Source organism: Propithecus coquereli, unplaced genomic scaffold, assembly GCF_000956105.1.
Source record: "Propithecus coquereli isolate 6110/MARCELLA unplaced genomic scaffold, Pcoq_1.0 Scaffold531, whole genome shotgun sequence".
In the NCBI taxonomy this organism is placed as follows: domain Eukaryota; kingdom Metazoa; phylum Chordata; class Mammalia; order Primates; family Indriidae; genus Propithecus; species Propithecus coquereli.
The window spans coordinates 785,036-803,304 of NW_012151186.1; the positions used below are offsets into that span (position 1 = coordinate 785,036).

The 18,269-nt window shown below is 60.0% G+C and overlaps 1 protein-coding gene across 3 annotated transcripts in view; it reads right to left on the reverse strand.

Moving 5' to 3' along the window:
• Nucleotides 1-5,655: 5,655 nt before the first annotated feature.
• The window catches only part of ACSF3 (acyl-CoA synthetase family member 3), a 39,307-nt gene continuing 26,693 nt past the window's right edge, over nt 5,656-18,269 (reverse strand). For all 3 annotated transcript variants that reach the window (XM_012657191.1, XM_012657190.1, XM_012657192.1), the window contains 4 exons: nt 13,972-14,098; nt 9,971-10,105; nt 9,362-9,473; nt 5,656-6,066 (listed from right to left, as the gene is read on the reverse strand). In XM_012657191.1, the coding sequence (XP_012512645.1) occupies nt 5,949-6,066; nt 9,362-9,473; nt 9,971-10,105; nt 13,972-14,098 (492 nt within the window). In that variant the 3' untranslated portion in view covers nt 5,656-5,948. The remainder of the gene's footprint in view (nt 6,067-9,361; nt 9,474-9,970; nt 10,106-13,971; nt 14,099-18,269) is intronic.

The following is an 18,269-nucleotide window of genomic DNA, read 5'->3' on the forward strand; positions in this document are numbered from 1 at the left end:
GGGCTGGGGCCCCATCTCACCAGCAAGGGCCCGGCTGATGTGGCAGATACAGGTGGCCTGGCCAGGAGCCCAGACAGCCCTTTCCACACACTGTCCTGGCCTGGCGGGCGGTGGGGCTGGGCCAGGCGGACACTCACCCACCCCGTACCCCGTGCCCCAGGCCCTGCCCGGCGCTGTCAGCACGGACCTTCCTAACAGCAGAACAGGGGGGCGGCCCCCAGTGGGGTTCGAGAGGGGTGAGCCGGGCAGATGGGGGCAGAGTATGGAAGCACCGGTGGGTGGGCACCAGCCACGCCCGTGGCACCTGAGCCCTGGCCTGGCCCCTGTGACCTACACAGAGTGGTGGGCCTGGGGGCTCAGGGGGCATTGTCCCCACACCAGGCCACCGTCCACCTTCTGGCGGCCACAAGCCACAGTGCAGGTGGTCAGAGTGGCCCCCATCAGGTTTGGGGTGCTGTTTGTTCAGAGGCCCATGACACCCCCACAAGCACGCAGAAGTCATTCTCTAGTCGGGATTACGTGCACAGAAGTGAGAACGACCTAGACAGCAGGCGAGAGGCCACAGGCTGGGGGTCCTGAGCAGCGGGGGCTGGCATGAGCAAACAGAGTCCTATAGGGAGGTGGGCGGGGGTCCCGGCGTGGCTGGCTCTGTCTGGGCAGGGCTGCCCCTGAGATGCTAGGCGGTCCTGTCCTGCCCAGCTTCCCTGACGCGGCCTGATGCCCCACCAGCCATTGGACAGAGGATCTGGCCAGGCCCAGGTCCAGCCCTAGGAGCCCACCCTGTTTCCTGTGTGCCCCTCGCAGGGCCCAGCCAGGGCCAGTCTCCCAGATGATCATCTGACCTGTGAGGCTGCTGGGCACAGGTGGGTGCTCAGCCTGGAGGGACGTCACAGCCTGTCACAGCCCCTGGCACCAGCAGGGGGCACTGTGGCTCCAGGGATGCCTGGCGGGCGCAGGTGCGGGAGGTGGCCACTTGCCAGAGGGTCTTGAGGACCAAGGGTCTTGGGGGGGCGCTTTTCCTGTAGCCCTCCCCTGCCTGGCCACACCCGCCCCCAACACGCCCTGCAGACACAGGCCCCCACGCCTGGCCCGGCCGGCCCAGCTCTACAGCCCAGCGTGGACACCGTCCCCTTGGCCGCCCCCCTGCCCTCGCAGCCCCCCAGATGGGTGGAGGAGAAGGGGCAGCACAGGCCAGCCCCACCAGACGTCTCCCCCAGGCTGACTCATGTGGGCTGGGCCAGGCCAGCAGGGGCTCCGGGATCAGCCTGGCCCCCAGCCAGGGTGAGGGTCAGAGGGCAGCTGGCCACAGGTGGGAGGGCGCCATGGGGTCACAGGGGGCTGGAGAGCAGAGATCTCCAGGCTTCTCTCCAAACAGCCATTTATATGTCATTAACAGCGCCCCCCAGGCTTGGTTTTGGAGCAAAATCCACTACGGTAAACACTCTCACTGAGACGGGCTGGGGCCTGGGCGGGAGCAGCCCCCACACCCCTGGGAGGCCGCGTGGGAGGCGCCTGGGCCCCAAGCCGACCTGAGTCGTGGGGTGGGGCTGTGTTTGGGTGAGCCCCAGAAAGGCAGGGGACAGGCCAGCTCCGTCCTGCCCTCGCCCACAAAGCTGTGAGCCTGGGAGAGCCCCCCACCCGGCATTCCTCACTCCCGGCAAATCGGACCCAGCGGCTGGGGCCACCTCTGCCCCGACTGGACGTCTGTCCATTTGCTCTTCTACCCGGTGTCTGTTCCACACAGTTGCTCACCTGTCCCATGTCAAGCTCTCTGTCCTTCAGCCTTAGCCCAACTCAGGTGACAGGAGGAGAGGGGAGGGGGTGGAGGAGGAAGAGGAGGGAGGAGGGGAGAAGGGAGGGAGGAGGGGAGAAGGGGGGAGGGAGGAGGGATGGGCAGGGGAGAAGGGGGAGGGAAGAAGGGGAGGAAGGGAAGGGGTATGGGAGGAGGCAGGAGGGGAGGGGAGGGGAGGCTGCGGTCCTGTCCTGTGCTTGTGCAGTGGACGGTTGTGAAGATTCCTGGCTGTCTTCGTGGCTCCGTGGACAACAGCCCTGGTGAACCCCAGGCTGGTCTCTGAGACGTGTCTTCTAGGCCCTGCATCCCGTGGCCCAACCCACCCAATCAGACCAGTGGCCCATGCCAAGGAACTACGAGTGACCTGGGACCTGACTTGGCACAACACGATTTCTGTTTCCTGACCCCACGAGCTGTCCCCAGCCATCGGCAGACCCGGTTCCCCAGCCCTCTGCCCGCCAAACTATCTTTAAAAACCCTTTCTCCCAAATTCTCGGGGAGACGGATTTGAGAACTTCCTCCGGTCTCCTCGCATGGCGCCTGCGGCCTTGGCTGTTTCTCCGCTGTGTGCCCTGCTGCCAGCATCCTGGCGTCCCCTGAGCAGTGCCACCGGGAGGGCCTGGGCTGTGAGACCTGCCGCCATCAGGGAGTTGGGGGGGCGGGAGCTCCAGGTAGGAGAAGGGCTGGGGTGGGCTGGGGCCTCCCCCAGGACCTCCGGCAGCCCCTCCCAGCAGCGCAGCCCCTGGCCCCAGCCTGGCTTCTGGGCCTCCAGGCCGGCGCCCGGACACGTGAGACGCAGGTTAGGCCCCTGTTCCCGCCCCAGGAGCCCAGCACTGTCTGAGGGTCATAAGGCAGGGGCGGGTGGGGGAGGGCAGGTGCTTCCTGGCAGAGGCCAGGTGGCACTGCAGGTGCCGCGTCCCCCCTCTCGTGCCCCCTGGCTCACTACAGCCCAGCAGCCCCACCCCTCCCCGCCCCCCACTGTCTGTCAGTCTTATCTGTGGGATGGTGACAAATTTGGGAGCAAAGAATCCCAAACAGCTGCATAAATCACAGTAATGACCGTCCAGATTAAATCAATCACCTCCATGGAATCAACTGAGCTGCTGCAGCTCGAACTCTCCCGCCAGTCCCCAGCCGCTGGCTCCGTGAGGATCTCTCTCCAACAGGCCGGGCAGGCAGCGCTCTCTGGTGTTGCCCGCCTGGGGGCAGCTGGGCCTCGGAGGCCACGGCCACTGCGTCCTCTTCCTTCTCCAGCAGGGGACTTGGGCCAGGGGAGCCCGGGGAGAGGCTGCACCCCAGAAGCGCGGGACAGAGACAACACACACAAACCCACAGCCTCGCAGGAACCAACCCGAAAACAAAATAAAAAACCCCACTCACGGTTCCAAGAAGCACTAAGTGTCTGGGACTAAATCTCCCAGAAGACATGTGTGATTATTAGAGAAAAGTGCAAACCACGAAGGCCTGGAGGTCGTGACTTGCAAAGATGTCAGATCTTGAACCCCTGGGTGCAAGCAGTCCTGCCTCGGCCTCCCTGAGTGCTGAGATTACAGGCGTGAGCCCCGCGCCCGGCCGGCCTTACTTCTTCAAGAAGCTGGAGGCTCAGGCTGGACAAACTCTGGTGAGAACACACATGATCTCTGTCCTCAATGTTCAAAATGTTACCGGGCATGACTGTTCCGGGCGAGGACAGCTCGAGCTGGGGTCTGCCTGGGCTTCCATGCTGGGGTGCTGGGCGGACCCCCGCTGATGGGGAAGTGCGGGGCCCGGCCCTCGCTCCCCACCCTGCAGCCAAGGCTGCCGCACCCTGGCCTGTCGCCAGGCCCTCCCTGTCCCGCCTGGGTCATTGCTGGGGGTCCTGGGGCAGCTGGTACTTGGAAGGTGGTTTCTGCGACCAGATCTCTGTTGTCTGTGGACACTTGGGTGTCTGTGTGCATGTGTATACGTGTTTGTGCATGTGTATATGTGTCTGCGTGTATGTGTCTATGTGTGCATGTGTCTGTGCATGTGTATATATGTCTGTGTGCATGTGCATGTGTATACTTGTCTGTGTGCATGTCTATACATGTCTGTGCGCGCATGTCTATACGTCTGTGTGCATGTGCATGTGTGCACGTGTCTGTGCATGTGTATACATGCCTGTATGTGTATGTGTGCATGTGTATGTGCATATGTATACGTGTCTGCGTGTATGTATGTGTGCACATGTACATGTCTGTGTGCATGTGTCCATGTGTATACATGTCTGTGTGTATGTATGTGTGCATGTGTATACGTGTCTGTGGATATGTATGTCTGTATGTGTATACATGTGTGCATGTGATGTGTCTGTGCATATGTATACGTGTCTGTAAATGTATACGTCTATGCATGTGTATATGGGTCTGTGTGAATGTGTACACACATGTACACGTATGCATGTATGTGCACATGAAGGCATGTGTGTCTGCGCCTGTGCACATCTGTGTGCAGCAGGCAGTCAGTGCAGCTGGTGTGGGGTGTCCTCTGGTTTCTAGCGCAGAAATGGCTGTTCCCCATTAGAGCCGGTGCTCACGGGAACGTCTCTGGTGCGTTGAAACGCGCTGCCTGCCGTTGCCGTTGTTAATGGTCTTCGCTGCGCGTGGGGGAGGGAGGGCGGGCCGTGATGAAGCAGACTGACGACCTAATGTCCTGTAGCCATTGCCAAGTGGCTGGATGCTGCGTGTGATCAGACTGCCGATGGGGACGAGCCCGCCAAGCCGCCAAGGGGGCTGTGGGGTGGGCACCGGCTCCCGGGAGAGGACCCTGGGGCGGTGCAGGTCACCTGCGCACACGCGTGCAGAGGGAGGCGGGCACTCCTCTTACGGGCACAGGTGTGCAGGTGCACCCCACGTGCACACCCCCCGACACACGGTCTCACACACGAATGCCACGCGTCCCCGTGTGGGGAGGTGGGGGGGCACCCTCAGAGACTCCCAAAGGAGGGCAGAGGGCATGGTGGGGCCCAGGGTGGGGGCGGCCACAGCCAGGCCCGGCGCCTGTCCCACGCGAGGAAATGGCATGGGGCTGGGGGTCCGCGTTGGGGAGGGAGCCCCTGCACTCACCGGGTGAGTTCTTGGCTTCACGCTGCAAAGAATCCGAGTGCAGCCAACCGGCGACAGCAGCTTATTGAGATGGAGACGGAGCTCCCACCCCACGGACGGGAGGTCCTTTCCCAGGCCGGAGGGACCCGGGGGCAGTGGTCGCGCTGTGTGTTCAAACAGCCAGACGTGACCAGCAGCGCTGTGACGTCAGGCCGGGGTCGATCTGCTGTCACAGAAAGGTGAGTCTGTGAGGCGTTCTCGGGGGCCCGGCAGCGACTTGCTGGTGACGTCCAGTTTGGGGTGGGGGGTCTGGTATGGGAGTAGGGAAACTGAGGCAGAGGGCTGAGGCCTTCTGGGTGTTGGGCTTGGATGCCTGAGAGAAAGGGGTTTCCTCCCTTGCCACTGTCAGGAGGGAATGTCCCCACAGCGTGAAGCCACAGGTAAGGGGGAGGTGGAGGGGACTTCACTCTGGCCACCACCGAGGGGGCAGCCAAGATTCGAGGGGCCGTACTGCAGCTGTGGCCTTGGGACCAGCCGGTCATCGGGGCTCCTGCCGCTGTTCCTGGGCTTCCCAGAGGTAGAGGTCTGGCTGGGGTCAGAGCCGGCTTTTTGTCCACAGACCGACCCAGCCTGCCCCAGGCCACAGGCCCCCGGAGGGCACAGCCGGCCTGGCCCAGCTGGCAGCAGCCAAGCCCCAAAGCACCTGCTCCTGCTTTGACCTGGGCCACTCGGCTGAGGGCAGGGTGTGTGCTCTGGGTGGGCAGACAGCACGGGTCACACATGTGTTTCCTCCCACGGAGTCTTTATTTCATTTCCTTTCTCGGGTGACACCTCTGGGACCCCCGGGACCTGCCCTGGGGAGAGCCCAGCAACCTCAGGGCACTCAGGGGAGGGAGGTGCCCGAGCAGGCTGTGGGGGTGGCCAGGGCCACCTTGCAATGTGACAGTCAGCCTAGGGCCAGGGACTCCAGCCCAGACAGGCAGCTCTTGATTTGGGGGCCTGGTTTGGGGGCTCTGGCCTCTGTCAGGCCCCCGCAGGCACCGGGTGCCAAGGGCGTGTCTGTTTGGGGTCCTTGCCGGGCCTGTGCGGCCGGGTCAGGCGGGGTAGAGCTGCCGGGCCAGGTCCCGCTTGTTGACCTTGCCCATCTGGTTCCGGGGGATCTCCTCCACCAGCAGGAGCTCGGAGGGCACGGCGTACGGGGCCAGGAAGCCTCTGCGGAGACAAGCGCAGCCCAAGTGAGTCTCACCTCAATGCTGCCTGTGGACGGAGCCCAGGGCCCAGGCAGGGCTCTCAGTAACATGGACAGGTGCTCCCGGGACCCTGTGGCTTGGCCAGGTGCCGCGGCTGTCCTGGGGCTGGAGTGCCTCAATCGACTGAACCATGGAGACACCACGGTGTGTGCAGGCCTTGGACAAGGTCACACTGAGGACGGGCCTGCCTGGAGAGACCCGCGGGATGGCCGGGGAAAGGTCTCTGAGCTCCCGCACTGGAGCTGGAGAGCCCTGTCCCCCCCCCGGCCCGTCCCCTGCAGAGCCGTGAGCACAAGGAAGCTTCTGGAGGGGCTGAGAGGTGGGGGCACTCAGACACCTGAGCAAACCTCTAAGTCCCGCAGGCACCAGCCACGCGGCGGAGGCCTCACAGTGACACCCTCGCGGTCTGTGGTCCCCCACACGGCACAGCGGAGGTGTCACCTGCAGGCAACCTGGGGTGACCTCGAGACGTACGTCGTAACCCCGAAGTTAGCACGAAGAAAAAGACCCCAGCGTGTCTCGAGGACGGGGCTTTGAAGCCTGTGGAACGTGCCGTTTCCAAGCAGGGTGGTCTGGGCAGGCAGGAAACTGCGACTCTGAGGACCTGGATCCCGCAAGCCAGTGACGTGACAAAGCCTCAGAACAGCTCGGAGGCAGAGCAGGACCTCAGACGGGGACCCGGCAAGGCTGAGCGGGGTTCCTGGGGGAAAATCGTCCGGAAATGAGCGGTTTGCCTCCCGGCTACTCCCACTGCCCTCCCCCGCGGAGAGGAGCCAGCGGGCGCGAGGTCGGACGTGGCCTCGCAGCAAACACCGGGGCAGAGCTCTCTGCGGCAGTTTCCACAGTCCAGGTGGATCCTGCCTTGCCTTCCGCAGCGTGAGCGCCGCGTGGCTGCCTCGCCCCGGCAGCATGGCGGAGGCCCTGACATGCGGTGCCGGTGCCCGGTGCCAAGCCCAGCCGGCGCCGTGAGGGTGAGGAGGCGCCTGTTCGTGGCCCGTCTGCCGGTGCCTTGCAGGGGAGCCAGGGACAGCCCACCTGAGGGTGGGGAGATGGCCAGGCCGGTCCGTGCTTCCAAAACTTAAAAAAATGACAGCAAAAGGGAAAAAATTCTTTAAAAAACAAGAAAAAAAGACCACAAGTGGCCGTGAGCGCAGCGTACGAAGAACCAGCAACATAAGACGAAGCCGAAATCCAGAACTGGGGAGGGGCCTCTGCAGAGGGGACGGCGTCCGCGCTCCCCTCCAGCCAGCAGCCACCCCCGTGTCCGACCACCCTCCTCTTCCGCGCTGGCCTCTCGCCCACAAGGGGGAGGGTGTCACGGCTGGTGGCCGCCACCCACCAGTGAGAGCCGTGCCACAGGGAACACCAGGTCAGAGGGGGACGCTGACGGTCACTGTTTTGGGGGAAATAGCAGGTTTCCAGAGTCCAGAAACCAAGGCCCAGCCCGGGACAGGGCTGTGGCGCTGCCGCCCAACACCCTGCCACGAGGCCAGGCCCAGGCCGCTGCCCAGCCGGACCCTCGGGGCCACCAGGCTCGACAGCGTCAGAGACCCGATCTCTGTCCCCACACGTCTAAAGGACACCCGAGACATTCTCTCCATTTCAGGCATTTTCTTTGCGCCTCTGCTGTGCGCACCTGCCCCCCACCCCCCTGCCTTGCGTTCGGTCGTCACGACGCGTCCCTCTCAGGCCCTGGCCCCGCTGTGCTTTCGGCAGCGGCTTCTGTCCAGCTCTCAGCCTTGTTATCAGTTCTCGGTAGTTTCCCTGATATCTTCCCTGGTCTCAGACTCTTTCTCTCCTATTACCCGTCTTCTTGTCTTCTTGCTCTACTTTCTGGGGTGTTTTCTTGACTTTTTTATTCTGATTTTCTATCAGATTTATTCTGGCGTTTGCATTTACCTGTGTATAAAATTCTCCACAGTGCGCATTTTACTGGAGGACAACGTCATCCCGGACCTAGGCGTGCGGCTGCTGCAGGGTGTACGGACCCATCCGGCCACACGCAACTGAGGGATGTGGCCAGGTCCCAGCGTGGGGACACAGAGTTCGTGACCACACAGGCGCTTGGTCCCGGTGCGCCCCGGCTCTCCATTGGGGGGGGGGTCTCCTCGTTCTCACTGTCATGGCCCCAGTGACCAACACAGGCCCCGCCTGAGCCCGGGGCCCCGAGAGCACAGAGCCAGGCGAATCTGGCCGGGTGTCCCGGGCACAGCAGTCCCTTTGTGAGGACGCCAAGGCCGCGGAGCGGCTGGACTCCAGCTCCTGCGGACTCAGACCCCGAAACTCCTCGGTATGTGGTACCTACTTTTTCTTTTCAACAAAGTAATTGTTTAATGAAAGCAGCGACCGGCCAACTAGACTCTTCCCTGCCTTTGTTAAACCGCAGGGCTCCAACTGGGATTCTGCAAATCCCGGGATCTTTAATCGCCCAGCTGCGCTGCCCTTGATGAAACAAGGATTCCTACTGTTTGCAAAATCACGTTGGACGAGCCAAAAATATCTTTAGCGCTGAGGAGGCGGCAAGCGGGTGGAGGCAGGAAGGTGGGGGAGGGAACAGGAGGAGAAAATTCCAGGTGACGCTAAAAGCTTCCTTTCCGAGCTCTCAAGCTCGTTGCTGGGTCTCGCCAGACCCCGGACTTGCTCAGGCTCAGCCTGGGCCCCGGCACTGCCAGGACAGGTGGAGAAAGGCCCTGGGGGTTTGGGGTATGTCTCGCAGGTGGGCATGGCAGGGCGAGCGGGAAGCATGGTGGACGGTGCTGGCCTCGGGTGCCAGGGGCTCTGGGACAGGAAGAGCCCAGGGCTGAGGCAGGGACGGCGCTGGGGGTCCCGCCCTGAGGGCAGGAGGGCGCACGGGTGGGGGCGGGGAGGAAGGGCCTCTGCACCTGCTCAGCCAGCGCTGGCGGCTCAGTCTCAGCTGTGGGTCGACCACAGGGTCTCCTACCCCGAGCGGGGATTTCTCCTGACACCAGGACAGAACTTTCCTGCAGGCCTCAGAGGACCCAGGAACACAAGCTTCTGCCCCCTCCGAGGGTCGTCCCTGAGCAGACTCTGGGGCGGGAGGCACAGTGCGCTACGCCTCACCTGGCGCAAGACGGGCTTTCCAGATCCGCGCTTCATGGGGGGCAGAGGCTGAGTCCTCTGGGGTCCACATGGCCAACCCTTCCCGCTTCCTCACCTCCACCTCCGACATGGGTGCTGCCGAGGCCAGGACAGCCCTCGCCTGGACCCGGCCCCGTGGGTGCCCGTGGGTGCCCTACCTTGCCCACTCTTTGAGCTCCCTGTGGGACAGCGAGTGTCCTTCTCGGAGGGTCACCACAGCCGTGACCCGCTGGCCCCAGGTCATATCTGGAACTCCAATCACAGCCACATCTGAGGACAGAAGAACAGGACGGGGCCTTGGGGACCTGGATGACCGCTGCATGCTGGAGAACACGAGACCTCGCAGGGAGCGGCGGGTGGTCTAACTGCGGTCGTGGCGGTCCCTGCAGCAAGGCCTCGGGATGCTACTGAGTCGGCCCTCGTGGGGTGGCGGGTCCTGCAGGGAGGGGGTGAGGGCGGCTCCCACAGCGGCTCTCGGGGGCTGGGCATTCTCGGGGCTCAGCCTTCCCGCCACTTGGCTCTCTGTATCAGGCCATGCCGCCTCGGACACGCCCGCTAGCCACGGCGCGAGTGGATCACGCAGATGGGATGCGCGTCCTGCTCAGGCCTGGAGCCTGGCTGCGGGCGTGGCGGCAGCGGCGCTCTCACGGTTCCAGCAGAGCCCTGCGTGCTGTGGCCAGGGCAGGGTCCCTGGGGCAGGTAGGAAAGGGTCACCTTGTCCCCGACTGTGTAAGACGCAAGCTGGAGGAGACGGCAGGGCCGCTCACCTGTGATGCTGGGGTGGCCCAGCAGGTGCCGCTCGACCTCCAGGGCGCTGACTTTGTAGCCTCCAGTCTTGATAATGTCCACCGAGGTCCGGCCCCGGATCCAGTACACGCCGTCCTTGAACACGGCAGTGTCACCTGAGGAAACCCGTGTGCGTCTGGTCACAAGGCAAGCCGTGAGCCCTGGCGGTCACCACGCATCTGCCAAGGTGGGCTGTGTGCTTGGCGTGGGGCCCCCGCTTGGCCCACATGCCCCCACTCTTAGTCCATGTGCCCCAGGGGCCGCGGGCACCCCCAGCAGGGCCAGAGCCCACCGGGACCCACGAGGTGCCGTGAGTCTTGCGGGGGCGGGGAACCTTGAATGCCCACCCAGGAAGGGGCCGCCAAGCTCCTGGCAGCAACAGAGACAAGAACCACTGGGCTGTCCCAGGAGGGTGTGTTCCCACGTGCAGGTGACGCCTGGCGGATCGACAGTCCCAGGCACCGCAGTGGACGGGACGCAGCAGCGGGTGACATCTCTTGGGGTGAGGCACCCACGGGGCTCTGCACCCCCCAGTACCATCTCCTGAGTCCTGGGCCCCGTCCCCTCCCGCTGTGACCCCCCCAGCCCCCGGTGCCCAAGGGTGGCGTGGCTCTAGCGGCCGCCCGTACCGCGTGGCACTCCGTCCACCTTGGCGAGAACTGGGGGCGTCTAAGGCTGTGCCCCCCCGTGTGCACCGCACAGAGGAACGCCACGCGGGCGGGCGTGGGGTGCGCTCTCCTCAGCGCAGGCCCCTCCCTGGAATGGTCACAGGGCGGGGCGGGGGGCACTGCCACACCACCTGTGATGACAGAGGCAGGCACAGCCAGACCAGCCTTGGGAGGGTCTGGGGGTCCCACCGGGACGCCTGTGTCCCTCTTCTTCCCCTGCAGAGGTACCCAGCATCCTGTGCGCCAGAACAGCCACGAGACGCGGTTTTGGCCAGTGGGACGGGGCGGGCCCAGCAGCGCCTCCTGAGACGGTGCCTGCGTTCTGGGCAAGGAACCACCGCAGTGACGGCCACTTCCTCCCACGCTCAACGCGACATGGGTTTGGGGATCAGTGGCTGCCTTGTTGCCACAGGGGGAGGCTGCGGGGACCACACCGTGACAGCCCCACGGAGCCCACAGGTGGCCCTGGCGGGAGGTCCCCCAGTTTTCTGCTCCTTGAGGCAAGTCCCCACTGACTTTCGAGATCCCTGAAACCTTCGCCACCCCCGAGGCCGAGCACGAACCTGCATGAGCCCAGCAGGGGTATTGGGACGTCCAGCCCACTAGGCGTGGAGCCCCGGCTGGGCCTGGCAGCCTTTGTTTTCCCCTCGATGTGCATGGGGGCAGGGCTGTGAGCCCAGCCCAGAACGGGCCAGGCCTGGCAGCCTGTGCCCTCCACACGGCAAGGCGGATGCTCAGCTGGGGACGGACGGTCGTGGCCTCGCTCCCCGCGTGGCTTCTCGACTGCAGGTTCTCCTTTCCTGCCTTGCCCGTGGGCACCCGGGGTTCTTTGGGGTCTGGGCTGCTCTCTAAGGGGCCTCGTCGTGTGGCTTCCTCCCCGGTGCTTGGCCCGCTCCTGGCCCACCGCTCTCAAACCAGCCCCCAGAAGGGGCTGCTGTGTGCTCACAGCACCTGCCCAGCAGAGGCTGCACCACGGGGCCAACTGAACCCCAGGACGCCAGGCCCCTGGAAGTGCCCATCCACCTGCCCTGGGCAGCAGGTGAGCCAGGCTCCGAGCAGGTCCGGGGCAGTTAGAGTCTGCAGACGTCACTGCCCGTCTGGCAGCGGCTCGAGGGCGGCCCCCATGGGCCCTGTGAGGAGCCCTGCACGTGCCCGTGGCAGGAAGGGGCCGCGTGCAAGGAGGCCGTGCGTGCCGGAGGGGGTGGCGGTGTCGCCGCGGTGACCTCCCCTCACCCAGCCTGCACTTGGCCTCCTCGGTGCCTGCCTGCCGGCGGCTCACACCAGGATCCGCATGGCAGGAGGGGCTGGCCGCGGAAAGGGTTAAGTTTAATGTATCCTGATTTCTATTTAATATCATGCTCTCCCCGCAGGAGCCGGCAGCTGTGAGCTGATTGCGCGCTCTCATTATGCAGCCCGTGTCGCTAATGGCCTGTGACAAAGGCAGGCGGCTTCCAGGCCCTACCCCCGAGAGCCAATTAAACACACACATCCCTCCCTGTTTGCAGCACATTACAATGAAATTAAACTGAATTTCAAAATCGCTTTCTCCTAAAGACATCTCCTTACAATAATTAATGCACGCTATTCCTTCGCAGCTGAGACATTCATCAGCAGCGGCTGCCCCACACTCCGCACCGCTGCCCCCGGCGGCTCGGCGAGCCTGCTGTCGGCGAGATCCGTGGGGTTTTGGCTCCTGTGCTCTCAAAGGAAAAAATCTGCAGCTTTTTATCTGAATTTAAAAATAAGAGAGCCGCAAAGCAGGTCAGGTTTCCCAGGCAGGACCACCTAGAGGGCTGCCGGGGGGGCCTGCGAGAGCAAGATCAGCGCGGAGTCAGCCCTCCCTTGGGTCTGTGTTTGAAGGATGGTCGGGAAAGGATTCGCTTGCACTGGTCGGACACTAGAGGAGGACCCGGGCGGGTGGGCTGCGCGCTGGCCAGGCCCCGGCAGCAGATGGGGCAGGAGCAGGTCCCCTGGGCTTCCAGGCCCCCACCCATCCCCCGCCGGCGCCTGCCCCACAGAGGTGCATTTCTGGGCACTGGACTGTTGTGGGGGCTCACGCATCACTCGCCCTGCAAACCTCCGGAACATCCCACACGCCTGCCTGGTGGGAGTGACCAGTGCACCTTGGAGGCAACACTCGCGCCGCTTCTGCCCCTCTGCCCACGGGACTGCACGCTTCTGCCCACAGCTACCGGGCGGACAGTGGGAGGAGGATGCACTCCCAGGGCCAGTGAGAGCCCACAAGGGCTCTGGGGTTGCAGGTGGAGGTGTGACCGGCAGGGGAGGCAGAAGGAGCCGCTTGGCGCCCCCACCTCTCAGCAGAGGACCCTCCCTCTGCCCTTCTCCCCAAGGCCCCCCCTCCATGGGGCTCACAAACTCCTGGGCATCCGGGTCCCCCAACCCTAAGGCTGCAGGGGTCTCCACGCCACCTGCTGCTCTGCCACTCTGTAGGCTCGGCCCACGACGGCCCCAGAGTCCCTGGGGGAGGCTGGACAGGGGACCATATGCCCCCGGGCACCAGCCTCACAGCACAGCTTCGAAGCCTCTTGGGTCCACAGGCCCCTGGCCCCCGTTGCTAGATCACGGCCCCCTCCTCAGATGCACACGGGACCCTCACGGGGCCCGTCCCGTCTGCCGTGGCCTCCTGGGCTCTGCACCCCACAGAAGAGCGGGAGCAGGCACGCTTCCCACCCTGGGCTGGAGCGTGCTCAGTCAGTGCGTGCAGCTGCGCAGACGCCACGTTTCCAGTCTCTGCCGCACCGCCGGGTCCCACCAGCGCACTCAGGGGCGCCAGCACCTTCCCTGACCACCGACAGGGCCGGGCTCCCTCGGTCTGGCCGACAGGTTCACTCCCCACAGGCCGGTTCGGGCCGGCCATGCAGAGACAGCGCACGAACCTGCGGGTGACGCAACTAGTGACCCACCACGACGGATCGCGTCACGGCAAGACGAATTCTGACCCCGGGTCGGGGGAGGGGAAGATTTACAAAGCGAGGCAGGCCAGGTGAGGGGGCGGTGAGATGAGGGTCTCTGGTGCAGCGTCGGGGTGTACCCAGGAGGTGGGGGCCCTGGCTGCTGGGCAGCCAGGCGCGTGGGAGCCTCGTGGCGGGCAGGGGGGCTCCTGGATCCTGAGGGACGTGGGCCGACGGAGCCTCCTCCCAGCAGCCGGCGGGAGGCCGGGCGCTCAGCGGGGACTGGACACGGCTCCCCGCCAGCCCTCTGCCTGCAGCTCCGTGACGCCAGCACAGACTTAATCTGGGGTCCGAGTCACACACTTGCTCTGTCCCCTCCACTCCCGCGGAGCTGGGTCCTACCTGTTTTGAACCAGCCGTCCGCGGTGAATGAGGTTCTAGTTTCTTCCGGTTTATCCCAGTACTCTCGGAACACAGAGGGGCCCCTGACCAGCAGCTCCCCTTCCTTCTCCTCGAACCCTGGGGTCACCTGCGGGAGAGAAACGAGCCGTCAGAGCTGGGCACACGCCTCGCCACGGCAGCCTCCACCTGCACCCCGTGACCCACATGGGCCCGCACAGGCCGCTCTCTGCCCACGAGGCCACGCACTTTGTGAAGTCAGACACTTTGTGGAACTGGTTTCAGAAACGCAGCTTTCCCCAGGCAGAACCCAGTCACGCCAGGGCTGAGGGTCCCCCTGCGGTCTTTGTCACTGAGAGCTGTCGCCTCACTGCTCTCAAAACAGCCGTGAAAAGCAGGTCCTCTCACCCTGTTCTCCGGACCCAAAGATGTCACTGGCCCAGGCCTCAGAGCTCGGGGCCTGGGCTGGACGCAGCCATCCGCCCCCTTCTACACGCTGTACCCAAGTCCCGCCTTCGGGGCGCTTCTCAGACCACGGAGCACAGAGGCAAGCAGCTGCCCACGGCAACCACAGCAGCTCGCAGCTGGCGGCACCCTCGCAGGGCCTTCTGCCACTTACTGCTTTGCGTGGCGTCATGAAAAAGAGGGAACGTTACACGCTGAGGCAAGGCGAGGCCCAGGAGAGTTCGAGAATGACTAGACGTTCCTGTTAAACACCCAGGACCTGATACGGTTGCAGGAAGCACAGAATCTCAGTATTTCTCTACTGTGACCACGGCGGGTGGGAGGGAGGCTTTATAGGACACGGAGCTGCGGCTTCCTGCCATCCCAGGAGAGGACCGTGAGCAAGGGGCGGCCTGACGGGGCAGGTCCCGCAAAGACACCAGCTGAGCCCTCTGCCCACAGGTAAGGGGGAGCGGGGCCTCTGTGCTCCTGAACTTCGAAAGCGACCGACGGGGACCAGGAGGCTGGGCACCGGTGGGCTCACTTAGGCCCATCAACTGCCATTTGGAATGTCCTGTATGGAGGGAGGACTCATCCCCTCTATTTGAACAACCAGGGACCTTCTGAAGGAGGCTGTAAACCTGTAGAACGCGTTCATGCGACCCTAGGAAAGAAGGTGGACCCTCCCGGGCTGACACTGCCGACAGCAGGCAATGACCTCAGTTTCCCGCGTTGCGCTGCTGACCCCCAGCCCAGGCTCCTGCAGGGAGGGTGACGCACCTGCGGGGTGGGGACTCCGGGCCCAGCGTCACTCCTGCCACCCTGCCTGCCTGCGGGTCTTGTGCTGCTCTTGCAAACTAAACCACAGACTTTATTTGAACTTCACTCATCTTCCCACTGCCGTCCTTTACAGCCGCGCTGCCGAGAACCGAGAACCCGTGCGTCCCGAGAGGACAGGGATTCGGTGACTGCTGACCGGCCAGGGGGCAGTGGAAGCGTGTTTTTAAAGGGCTGAAAGAAAATAATCAGCCCAGCACTCTAAATCCAGTGAAAATATCCTTCAGGAAGGAAGCTAAAACAAAGACATTCTCAGATGAAGAAAAACAAGAGGATTTGTTGTAAGTAGATCTGATTTAAAAGAATTGCTACAGAATGTCCTTTAGCCAGAAAGAGATGATACCAGAAGGAAACTGGGAACATTACAAATCAAGGAAAAGCAACACAGTAGTAAATACTGGGGTGAATAAAATTGACTAGTCCTTTCTTCTTGAGTTCTCCAGGATATTTTTGACTGTTGAAAGCAAATTATAATTCTGTCTAATGGAGTTCACAACAAATGCGAATAATACGTAGACAACCACAACACAAATGGCAGGTGGCAAGTGACCTGCATGATGGTATGGGCTCTACCTGGTCTGGAAATGTTTTTTTTCTTTGAGACAGAGTGTCACTCTGTTGCCGGGCTAGAGTGCGTGCCGTGGCGTCAGCCTAGCTCACAGCAACCTCAAACTCCTGGGCTCAAGCGATCCTTCTGCCTCAGCCTCCCGAGTAGCTGGGACTACAGGCATGCGCCACCATGCCCGGCTAATTTTTTCTATATATTTTTAGTTGTCCAATTAATTTCTTTCTATTTTTAGTAGAGACGGGGTCTCGCTCTTGCTCAGGCTGGTTTCGAACTCCTGAGCTCAAACAATCCGCCCGCCTCGGCCTCCCAGAGAGCTAGGATTACAGGCGTGAGCCACCGCGCCCAGCCTCTGGAAATGTTAAAATGTTTTCTAGGCAAATTGTAAGAAGTGAAATATGTATACTGTATGCTCTGGAACAACTACTGAAAAAACTACAGTAAGATATATATGGTCAAAAACACAACAGACAAATTAAAATGGAACACTAAAAAATAACTTCAAAGAAGACAGTAAAGGATAAATTGAGCAATGAAACACCAAGGGAACAATAGTCAACAAATAATAAAACAGCCGTCTTAAATGCAAGCTTATCAATAATGACATTAAGTGTAAATGGTCTAAACATACCAATTACATGACAGAGCTCGTCAGACTGGATTTCAAAAACACACATGATCCAACTTATATACTGTCTATGAGGAATTTACTTCAAATATATTTACATAGATAGGTTAGAAGCAAAGGGATAGAACAGTAAATACCATGCAAATACCAATCAAAAGAAACAAAAATAGCTGTATTAATATCAGACAAAATAAACGTAAGAGCAAAGACCATTATCAGCAGCATCACGTTAGTAAAAGGGTTAGTTCACTGATAAGACGTAATTATACACGTGCATATGTAATATCTGCATTTGTTGTGAACTCCATTAGACAGAATTATAATTTGCTTTCAACAGTCCAAAACAACAGACTTTCAAAATATAGGAAGCAAACAACTGAAAGAAGAAATAGGCAGGCAATTATAGTTGGAGAATCCAACACTCCTCAGTAACAGAAGTATTAGTAAGAAAACCAGCAAGGATGTGGTAGAATCCCCAAACATTTGGAAAATATACACCACACTTCTAAATAATCCATGAATCAAGGAGGAAGTCTTAAGGGACATTGAAAAATATTTTGAACTAAATGAAAATGAAAACACAACATGTCAAAATTTAGGGAAGTGCAGCTAAAGCAATGCACAGAGGGAAATTTATATCATTAATTGCATGTATTAGTAAAGAGGAAAGGTCTCAAATCAATAATCCAAAGTTTCACCTTAAGAAACTAGAAAAAGGGAAAAATAAGCCAAAATCAAGGAGATGAAAGGAAACAATCAAGATAAGAACAGAAATCAGTGAAATTGAAAAGAGAAAAACAATAGAGAAAAATCAGTAAATCCAAAAGCTAGTTCTTTAAAAAAAAAGGTCAATGAAACAGGTAAACCTACAGCAAGAACAACAAAGAAAAAGAAACAGCAGACACAAATTGTCGACATGAGGAATGGCAGGAGTATCACTTTATGAACATAAAGGGTTAATAAGCGATTTCCATGAAAAACTATGCACAAAAATTCAACAACTTAAACAGACCAATTCCTAAAAAAAAAAAAAACTTACCCAAACTCACCCAAGACGAAATATTTTGGGTCATTAAATATGAAATGTCTGAATTTGAATCAAAAGTATAGTTAATTATATCTCGAACAGGAAGCAGTACCATTAATCAAAGTATGTGCCTGCACTATCAACACAGTTTTGCCTTCTTAACGGTAGCTCGTTTATGCCAGCAGCAAAGAACCCTGGAGAGAGAGTGGCAATGAAATCATGAAAAGCGTTTTTCACAGTTTGTTGAGAATTGAATATTTTCTCTTGTGGTAAGTGTCCAGAGCCTGGGAGAAGTGGTCATCAGTTGGTGCAAGGTCTGGTGAATACGGCGGACGACAGAGAGTTTCCAAGTCCAGCTGCTGTAGTTTGAGCAGCGTTGTTTGTGCGACATGTGGTCGAATGCTGTCTTGCAAGAGGATTCTCTATTGACCAATCTCGCTGTTTAATCACAAGCATCCTCATCATTTCTTCTAGCCGGTTGTAGTAGACATCTGCTGTAATCAACTGACCAGGTTTCATGAAGCTGTAGTGGATAATACCAGCACTGGACCACCAAACACACACCATTAGCTTTTTTTGATGAATATTCATTTTTGGACTGTTTCAGCACTTCATCTTTATCCAACCATGGTGTTGAACAGTTGTGATTGTCAAAAAGAATCTATTTTTTATCACACGTAATGATATGGTGTAGAAATGGTTGACTTTTTTTTTTTTGAGACAGTCTCATTGTGTTGCCCGGGCTAGAGTGCCGTGGCATCAGCCTAGCTCACAGCAACCTCAAACTCCTGGGCTCAAGC